General features: G+C 38.2%; 1 protein-coding gene across 3 annotated transcripts in view; it reads left to right on the forward strand.

Annotated features, from left to right (window-relative positions):
- The first annotated feature begins 3,343 nt into the window (after window positions 1-3,343).
- zdhhc11 (zDHHC palmitoyltransferase 11) overlaps window positions 3,344-10,296 on the forward strand; it is a 9,180-nt gene continuing 2,227 nt past the window's right edge. Inside the window, exons 1-10 of one of the 3 annotated variants that reach the window (XM_007572664.2) lie at window positions 3,344-3,470; window positions 6,703-6,921; window positions 7,580-7,758; window positions 8,669-8,770; window positions 8,844-8,968; window positions 9,052-9,207; window positions 9,305-9,429; window positions 9,501-9,550; window positions 9,629-9,692; window positions 9,804-9,882. In XM_007572664.2, the coding sequence (XP_007572726.1) occupies window positions 6,703-6,921; window positions 7,580-7,758; window positions 8,669-8,770; window positions 8,844-8,968; window positions 9,052-9,207; window positions 9,305-9,429; window positions 9,501-9,550; window positions 9,629-9,692; window positions 9,804-9,882 (1,099 nt within the window). In that variant the 5' untranslated portion in view covers window positions 3,344-3,470. Of the gene's footprint in view, window positions 3,471-4,520; window positions 4,821-6,702; window positions 6,922-7,579; window positions 7,759-8,668; window positions 8,771-8,843; window positions 8,969-9,051; window positions 9,208-9,304; window positions 9,430-9,500; window positions 9,551-9,628; window positions 9,693-9,803; window positions 9,883-10,296 lie in introns of those variants that run through there. The other 2 variants (XM_007572663.2, XM_016660988.1) reach the window with 2 other exon arrangements.

Raw genomic sequence — 10,296 nt, forward strand, 5'->3', positions numbered from 1 at the left:
CCACATCCTGACCCCCAGTATGGACAAGTGTGTAAGAAAATGGATGGACAGATATACAGATATGTGTGTGTGTGTGTGTGTATATATATATATATATGTATAATATAAAATGTTTGTAGAATAGTGCAGAATAATGACAAAACTGGAATTGTGACAAACTAGCTATTTTCTTTAGTTATAGTGTTTTGTAGTTCTTGTACTTAAGTTTTATTTGACATTGTGAGATGTATGTTATTTTGTATTAAAATAATTAGATACGTGAAGGTGTATTTTTTTTACAAGGAAAAACCAGCGTAACCTGGTGAAAACCCAATTGTTGAAGACTCCAAATATAACGACAGTTGTCAATATTTTCAGAGTTCACCTTTGTGTTATTTGAGATACCAAATTATATTGCATGAACATTTTTTTAAAATGAAAAATATATTATCTTGTGAAAACTGAGACTGTAGATGTAAAGGCCAGGCACAAATCTTGCATAAAAGATCTAAAAAAAAAAAAGTATGTTTTGCTTAACAATGCTAGAGTTTGTGTGTGTTTGTGGTCTGTAATCTACGGGCAGGTAGAAGATCCTCCATGTTTTCAAAAAGGATCTGCTTCCTAAAAGGTTTTGTGATGACTGAAAAGAACCTGTAAATTGGATTTTTTGGGGGTGTATTAGGATTCTTGCTTCTTAAATATCTCAAGACGGCACGCGTGAAAGGACGACCAGCTTGTGATGTTGCAGCCTCCCACACCGCTTCAATAGAGCCAAACTGCTTTTTCACATCTTTGTAGATCTCGTTAACAAAATGTTTAATTTTTTTGCTGTGTATGCTGGCAGCAAAGTCAGGCAATCTATCTACCTTCTCCCCTGAGACTGAAGACAAAATATCTGTCATCTCTTCGAACTCCAGGGGTCCACCGTTTTCTTTCAAACAGTCTAAAACTGCACTCATTACAAAACATGCCATAGCCTCCTCCAGCTCTTTAGTTTGTTCTATGGTTTCAGTTGTCTCCGGATATTTCACGCTAGTTTGGATTTTATCATCGACATGTGTAGCAATTTTCCCTGATGACGTAAACCTATGAGCAGAGGACGTCTTGGTAGATGATCCTGGGTGGACCAGAACCAAGGAATCAGTGTGAGATTTGAAAGAAATGTGGTCTTCTTTATCCAAATCAGTGTTGTCGGTGAATGAACTTCCAATGAATTGCATGGAATCCCATTCATCTTCTAGCCGTCTTTTGTTTAATGAGGGACATAGTTGTCCAACCATGTCATTGATCTCCGAGAGCACATTGGATACTCTGTCGCTGTGAGTTATGTGATCTGTTTCTTCATGTCTTATCCAAAGAAAGATGTTCTGGAAAAAAGTTCCTACACTGTCTTCTACTCTGACGTAGATAATTTCAGGGGAAATTTCAAACTCTCCAGAAATGTCTCTTATCTTTTTGCAAGAGAGGACACAATCTGAAAGGTATTTTCCTTTTGGAGGAACAGGAATTTTATGATAATGCTTCTTCATGATATGAACATATAATTTATCTGTCAGATCCCTCTTAAACATTTTGATCCTGTCTTGTAGATTTGGGTTTTCCATACATTCTGCACATAGGCTGACAATTTTGGGTTTAACAGCCTGAAAATCCAATTTAGGAAAGTAATCTGTCTCGGTGTAGTACAGTGGTTTTGGGCTTTCCTCATCTGATGAAACGTCAGGAATGCATCCGGGCAAAAGGGAGAACAATACTCTCTTTAATCTATGTGGCTTATGTTTTAGTTTGACAAGTTTTGTGTCACTTGAATACATCAGTTTCTCCAGAGAAGACACCATGTTGGTGAACTGCTGCTCAACAAACTTGGAATATTCTGGTTTGCTGATTATTTCTTGTTTTCCAACTGGATCAGTTTTGAGATTTGACGAATAGAAGTCTTTGACATAACCAGCAATCTTTTTTAAGTTAAAATGTGGTACACATGGACAAGTGTTCTCTGTCTGCCCAACTGGACCGTGAGACTTACAGTAATGAAGGTCCTCTAAAATAGTTTGGCAAATTTCTTCTGTGACTTCATCTGTTTTGAAAGGATCTATTGCTGGCAAAGCGTCTGCAACATTGTCAGAGGCTTTGGCATTGCATGAATCATGTGTATATTTCTCTATTATTTCAGAAATATTCTCACAAATGGAGGGCAGAGAAATGTGAGATTTTATTCTCTGAGAAACGCCTTTTTCTGAAACATTATGTTGTGCAACCTCTGGTTTTGGTGAAGGCACACCTGAGGCCCACTTACTTGTGAATTCTGTCCAGTATCTTTCAACACATTTTGTTCTAGCTCTGTTCAGATGTTTTTGGAGACATTCAACTGTGTTGGAAACCATCTTGCTAAAATTTTTCAGGTTAGAAAAGCAGCCACTCACATATACAGCAGGTTCCACTGGATAATCAGGGGCCTTCTGAATGGCATTTGCAACATCCGTTATTTTTCGCGAGACCTCCTCTTCCATCAAAGAGTTTAACTCTATACCACTCCTACAGACTTCTGGTGATACCTGCAGAACGGTGGCAATTTCATTTGAAATCAAGCTGGTCAAATGCACACTGATCGTTTTTAATGGCACTTCACTCTTCACATAGGACGAGGTCGCCATATTCTGTTCAAACACTGGAGCAAGGATTTTCAGTGAATTTTCCACAGATTGCTTATAAATGTTTACAACTATGTCAGCCATAGTGCTTGTTATATGCGAATCCCTTATACCTTGTGAAAGCAAAGTCCACTGTGCAGGTGACAATGTGTTCAAGCTAGGCAATAAGATGTCCTCCAAGTTGTCAATTGAGACATTGATATCACTCTGCGACTGGTCGTTTGACTCTGCCATTTTCCACTTTGCTTTCTGTAAGAAACTATGTTCTGCTCACCACAACCTCTCTGACTTAAAAACTGCTGACTTTTGTGCTGTTTTACGTCACAATCCATTATGACGAAGCTTTACCCAGCCTAACATTGCGAAAGTTTGTTCCTCGAGGGAAAAGCTAGTGAAAGACCGTAGCCTCGGCTGTCACGTGGTCTACCTATCTCTGTAGCCATAGAAACCCACCGGAAGTCTTCAAAATACAATGCCTACATTAGCTATGACTTGAGGTTGTTTTTGAACATTCAATGTGTTATTCTAGATTGTTAACCTGTAAACAGTTCTTTATGTTTCGAAATTAAATGAACAATAAAAAAATAAATAAAAATTAACGAACTTATGTTAGCCTACCACCTAAAGTTCTCCATCTTAAGCTCCAGCTGCCATTTTCTCCCACCAAGCTCTGAACACCTGAGCTAGCTAGCTAGGAGGGTTTTGTGGAAGTGACGTCGCCGGTGTCGCTTTGACTAATTGATTTTTCTTATAATTGATAATGATGCCAGTACCACGGACAGCACCAGCACATGTCAGGATCACAGTGAACTGGAAAGCTACCAACAGTGCCATGTACAGGTAATCAGGTTTTCCATTCTACTACCTTAAACTAAAACGTTTTTTTGGTGTTGGGGGTGGATTTTATGTAACATAGATCAACATATAGTAGTGTAGCATTTTGAAGTAAAATGAAAATTATATATAGCTTCCAAAATAATTAAGAAATGTTAATTATTTTGCATTCAGCTCTACATACTCTGATGCCCCTCAAAAACATCCAGTGTCTTCAGAAGTCCCCTAATAAGTAAACATAGTACACCAAAGTGTAATTTAAACAGAATTTATATGCATCTGTTTCTGGCCTACTATGTTAGAGAACAAAAGTGAACTAAAACTTAACTCTTTAAAGCTTGATTTGCCTTGCACGAATTGCCAACTCCAGTGTAGTCTCCAAAACCAGAGAGCTCAGCCAGCAGCTCATGCACAGACAATCTGCTAAGACAAGCGCAGCAGTTTGCTGCTGACTGAACACGGATGAAGCAGCGGGATTCTCAGATTTGGTTAAAGACTGAAAATTGGTGTACAGACCATATTTTATTTGTTTTTTTGTATTAAGGCAAAACCCTTCGAGAATAAATACTTGCACCTGCATTCCTAAGTATGTATTGTTCATGAACTGTTTCTGTGCATTTTTCTTGTGTGGAAGTTGTTTTAGATGCAGTGAGTGTTTAATATCCATGCAGTCAAAGGAGGCTGAAAGAAACAAGAGCGGTATATTGAAATGCACAAATGATGCCTTCTCATCATTTCTGAAGGCTTTCAAAAAATATTTTACTTGTGTTGTGTAAGTCTTTTAAGGAAGTGAAAGTGTAAAACCGTTTCTATTACACATTTTCATGTCTTAGAGAGGAGATTGCACTGAAATGATAGGAGAGCTTTAACTATAAAGTCTCTTATGTCTGCAGTTTAATTATCCTCACATGTGAACACTAAAGCATAAAGCATAAGTAAAAATCTATAATGCTTTTTCTGAAAGGCATGTTAGCTGTTTTGCTCAGAGAAAGACTGAAATGAAGAAGTTTGTAGAAGGTACTGGTTTAAAAAAAAAGAAGCGAGCCGCCCCGCGCATGCGCGCCAGGGAACAGTTACCATAGCGTTTCTGCGACCTGCTGAGTGAGTTGATTTAACTTCTCGTTGCTCGTCCTTCACTAAACAAGGGCATGAAACATTTCTCCTGAATTCAGACAGTTAAAAAAAACAAAAAAAAAAAAAAAAACATTTCTAGCTGATGCTGTGTGATTTCACACTATTTGACAGTAAGCCATTTATGTGACGCACCTGCACTGCCGAAAAAACACTTATGCGGTGGAAATCTCCGTTTGGGTTTGGAAAGAAATGACTGTTTATTGTGGGTTTCCCATGAAAGAGGTGAGTAATACATTTTGGTTTCAATTGAAGAAACAATTACCTGTTCTGTTGACTTTGGAGGTTGTTTGTGTTTCAAACACTAATGTCAAACAAAGAGGGAGGAAAAACCTCCACACAATGTGAAGACGATAAAAAGTAAAAATATCTGGTTGGGATATTTATGTATGATAGTATATAGGACATTATAGTTTAAAACTGGGATTTTGAAGTAAAACCACGTGCGAAATTTGAAAGGGGGATGTTGATCCTTGGTAGACTATTTTCCTCTTTTGGTCAGCTGTTTCCTGAGGACTTTCTTCAAGTATCCTGCTAAATACGTGCAGGATGGATTCTGTTACTTCCGTAAATGGATGAATTTACTTTTTTATATATCTTAAATGCAGACTACGTTTAGTTCTCGATGTGAACAAACTGATAAAGATATTTTGACAAGAAAATAAGGCTGCGATGTACCAAATGACTCCTCGTAAATCAGTTTTGGAATACCATTTTACTTTTTACAGCCTTTTGCTTTACTATTAAAGCTACCTGCCAGACCTTTCTGTAAAATCATTCAAATTTCCTTTACATATAGTGTGTCACCCATAGAACAGCAGCTTATCTGTTTTGTTACTATATTGTAAAATAATCAAGCTAACAATCTGGCACACATTGATACCTCTGGTCACATCACAAAAGGCATGCCCAGACTTTGGGCATGTGTTTTTATGTCTTTACCATGATTTAGATTAAATTAATTTCTTAACGTTGTATATGTGCCCAATTTCAGAATACTACATGGATTTTATGCAAATCTGGAAATGATAAACTGTGAAAGTGGCTTACTAAGATGACCATGGCAGACTTGGAATGCCATTGTCTAATAATCAGGAACATAGTTGCAACTAAGTAAAAGTGCAAATAACGTAATCTTTAAATCCTAAGGACTGCTGGTGTGGATAAAGTTTTTTTTTTTTTTTCAACCCAGTCATACACATAAACACCAACATGCAGCCTAGAGATCTACTTAGAAATATACTGATGACTGGAATTGGCAGAATTTCTCTTTGGTTGGCTGCTCCAACAAGGGCATGGTCTCTAGAAATCCTATCTTTTTCCAGTCAATTAACACATTTTATTAAGTGATGCCAGGCTCTTCTTGCAGCACTCAATGGACACAGTTACTGAGCGATGAAGTTCCAAAGTTAGCTTTTTGTACTGTATGTATAAAGTGTTTATACAAAGGCACAGAGAAAGCGATTAAAAGAAAATTATTTAAATGGAAGCTGTTTTCTGTGACAAGATGGAGACTTAAAACATAAAAGAGGAAGACTGAAAATAGCACGACAAATGAAGCTGGAATCTTTGTCACTTTGTTAAAGGTTAGCTGACCTGTGTGATGTTTACACAGGTGGCTTTGCTCTGAAATGTTGGAAGCTCTTCCTTTTGGGAACACTTGACATTTTGGTGCTTCTCCTTCCTATATACCAATCGAGCCAATTGGCTGGAACCGTTTGCCTCTTATGATGTGACAATCCTAAAAGCACAGCAGAAATGTTTATTGTTGCTTAAAATAAAAAAATGTAAAAATCTGAAATTTTACTTTCAATGTTCATATTATGCATATTGTTTGCTAAAGATATTTACATTTTTTAAATTGAGTTATTCTTCCCATTATTTTTCTTGCCATATAAGCTAAATATAGACTGGTCTGTGCTCCATTTTCGTAGTTGTGAAATGTACCGGTCTGAGCAGCACTCCGTTGGTCACCAGTTGAACAGTTGCCCTCATTATCAGCAGCTCATTTTCCTAACTCATTTCCCCAGCAAATGTTCCTACACTCTAACAGGTGGAGAACGTGTATACTAAAAGTCTGCCCTTATTCTCCTCCGTCACTGTCCAGATGAACTGCTTCGGCCGCAGGTTTAGACGCACAGCTCCCACTCATGGCAGCAGCAAAAGTGAGCTGGTCCCCTTCAGGACCCCAAGGATCAACGGATGGTCGTGGCCCCTTCAGCCCCTTCAAGTGATCGGGTGGGTGGTGTACATCTACCTCGCCGTAGTCTCCTTTGGGATCTTCATCCCCCTCCTGCCTTGGCCATGGAATGCCATGAGCTATGCTGTATCCTTAAAGCTGTCGCTGCAGCTGTGAGTCTCTTTTAATATTTGAATAATCAACAAACGTTGGACTCGGCTAAGAGTTTGTTTGGGCTGCTATGGAAAAACAAAACAAGGGTTTTGTTGTGTAGCCTGCTTGTATGGCCTCCAGTCATACAACACATTACTCTGTCTCCTTTTCTGTGCTCCTTGTCAAACTGGATCAGCACGTTCAGTGGTCTTTTTGTTACTTGATGAACACTGCATGATGTCAACACACTAGATCATTTTACTCGAGTGTCTGAAACCAAAGAACAGCGGATCTTCACAGATATTTTTTTTTTCCCCCAAATATAAAGTGTGCTGTTATTTGTTCTTTTTTTTTTTAAGCTGTATCTAACTTTGCAAGCTCAGACTTAAAAATAACTCCAAACGCTTGCATTTAGTCTTAATGGCTGTAATGTATAATCGATGAAAAAACTGTTCCAAACAAACACATCCTGTCTATTTCTCCCACCTTGTGCCATTTCTCCCGTCTCTCCCTCCTGTAGAAATATACTCCATAAATTCATGGTGGACTTCAGAATTTAATATTTTTGAAACTTTGTGGATTTTGGTTTCTTGCATATTCTGCTGCACTTCTCAGACATCGCTGCTATCTTCCGTAACTGTTATTTTCTCAGATTTCTGGCTCATCATTTTTGCTACACCTTTTCACTAACATTGCCACTGTGACTATAGATCCAGCAGATCCGACCGTTCGGGCCAAAAAGAACTATTCCTCTCCTCTGCCTCTTTTTGACAAGGCAAAACAAGCACATGTCATCCAGGACCTTCACTGTTACCTCTGTGATGTCAAGGTGTATGTATCCCAGTCAGCAGCATCTAACGCGATTCAACATTATTGATGTCATATATTTACATTTCTGTTGCCGTTCGTTATTGCAAATAGATATTTAATCTTATACAAAATCTATTAGTAAATCATCAGTATTTTTAGAATTGATATTTAGTTAGCAAATAGTGCTAACTGATAGCTAAGTCTATGACATTTAGCTATTAGTCTGCTGTAGATTTTGTCTAGGTAATTTCTCATACTTTATCAGCTTTCAAATATGTACTGTCTGTGTATTGGTCTAAAAATAAGCTCTTTAGTTTAGTTTTCTGCTATTACGGTTATTAGTTGACAGCCACTGGTCACTAACAAGTTTATTAGTGAAAACTAATTGATTGAACTGTATTTAAGTAGATGGCCCTGACCTTTAGTAGCTTTCATAAATGTCTTGCATTTGTGTTTTTTATATATACATGTACCATTGTTTGTGGTTGTAACGTGACATAATAAGGAAACGTTTAAGGAGTATACCGTTGCACAACATTGTGTGTTTGATTCTGTTTTCTGATGTTTGTGCTGTTTTTGGACAAATGTATCCTTCAGTTTTTCTCAGTACGTTTCACTCATTCTGCAGACGGACTCCAACTCAACCATCTTGGACTGTAGCTAGCAACAGTAAATCTCTGAACTCATCCAGGACCAGCAGCATGGGCCGGTTCTGGACTTCTGTTTGCCATTTGCAGTCCAGGACAGTCGAGTTTGGAGACCTTTAGTAGGAAAATAAATTCACTGGTGAGACAAAAGTTAAAATGCAGGAGTGAAGGCACTAGACAGAGAAACTTAAGCATTCAAATTGAAATCCCTGCACACTGGATAATAACTTTCACTTCAGAAAGTATTAAATGAATTATAATAAGCGAAAGTAATTGTCTTCTAGTGGCCCCAAAGTGAAACATTGTGGAATTTGCAACAAATGTGTGGAAGGCTTTGATCATCATTGCAAATGGCTGAACACTTGTGTGGGTCAGAGGAACTACTGGTAAGTTCACGATTTGGATAAAATAAAGCCAGTCGTGCGTCATAAGCAAACTCTCAGTTCTTGCTACTTTCAGGTTCTTCTTTGTGGCGCTAATTTCAGCCATCCTCGCAGTCTTCATGCTCACTGTTGTCATTTTGTTCATATTTGTCCAACATTACCTGGATCCGCACATTTTACGGACTGCACCACAGTTTGGGAGTGAGTTTGGCGTCTTTCATGATGTTAACGGCATGATTTTAAAAATGTTGCTGTAACTTCTCTTTTCCTTCTTCTTTTTAAAGCAATGCTGGGGAATACAACGTGGCTGGTGTTCCTGCCATTAGCTTCTGTAAAGATGAGTTCAGCTGGTCTCCTTACATTAGCCTTCGTAACGGTTCTGCTGTGCGTCGTCTGCATGTTGCTGTTCTGTCACTTGCTGGGATTTCACCTTTACCTGTGTAAGTGAAGTGGTCCTTTCTTTTTATCTCTTCTTCCTCTCCCTGTCAAGAACCCTCACTGTTTCATCCTCCACCTGTTTTCCCACTGGTTTCCCAGTTTACAAAGGCATAAGCACATATGATCACGTAAAGAGCAAGCGAGAGAAACAAGACAGAAGACGAAAGACTGAATCTAAAAGTGCAAGCGCCTGCTCTTCAAAATCTTATACAGGCTCTCAAAAGGTAGGGACTTTATTTTCTGCTAATTATTTGTGTTCAGTCCTTCATGTAAAGAAATCTCTTTTGTTTTATAGAACCGAGATGCATCAAATAATTGTGAGCAAACGTTACCACAGAGTCCAAGGTAATAATCCATCTCAGCACCTTAAAGAACCGTCAGATGGTTTTTACAGAGATCAGTAATGTTTTAACTTTCCTACAGTTTCTTCAGATTTGCCAACACAAATCAACTTTCCAGCAGACTGTCAGACTCTATATGTACAGAGGTAACAGAATTGACTCACTTCTACTATCTGGAGGGGAAAAAAAAAGAAAAGTCCATGTATAGTATAAGAAATTCAGCTGTGTTGCATTAATATTCTTCTTCTTTTTCTTAGCTGGAAAACTTTAAGAAGTCTGCAGAAAAAGAGAATAGTTTCAATTATGGGACAGAAAATCCAACACAGAATGAAACAAGTATACTTTTTTAATATACACACTTACATTGACTGTATATGCACAGTGCCTTGCAAAAAATATTCATGGACATAGCTTAAAAAATAGCATTACAACCACAAACCTATATAATTGATCATATTTGTGATCTCAGACCAACAAATCTGAGCAGTTATGTGCCTGCCTCATCAGTTATGTACCTGCCTCAGTTATGTGCCTGCCTCAAAGACCTTCTTTGAATATCATTTAGCTCCATTTTCCTTCACAGCAACTCTTACTATCCCTACTGTCTGTGTTAAAAGAAAAACCATCACCAGAGTATGATGCTGCCACCACCGTGTTTCAGCTCTCCTGCTGTGTTCTTTGGTCTTCCTGATTTCTCAGAAACCTCTGAGGCCTTCACAGAACAGCTGGATTTGTAGTGAAAATAAATTA

Source organism: Poecilia formosa, unplaced genomic scaffold, assembly GCF_000485575.1.
Source record: "Poecilia formosa unplaced genomic scaffold, Poecilia_formosa-5.1.2 Scaffold306, whole genome shotgun sequence".
NCBI lineage: Eukaryota > Metazoa > Chordata > Actinopteri > Cyprinodontiformes > Poeciliidae > Poecilia > Poecilia formosa.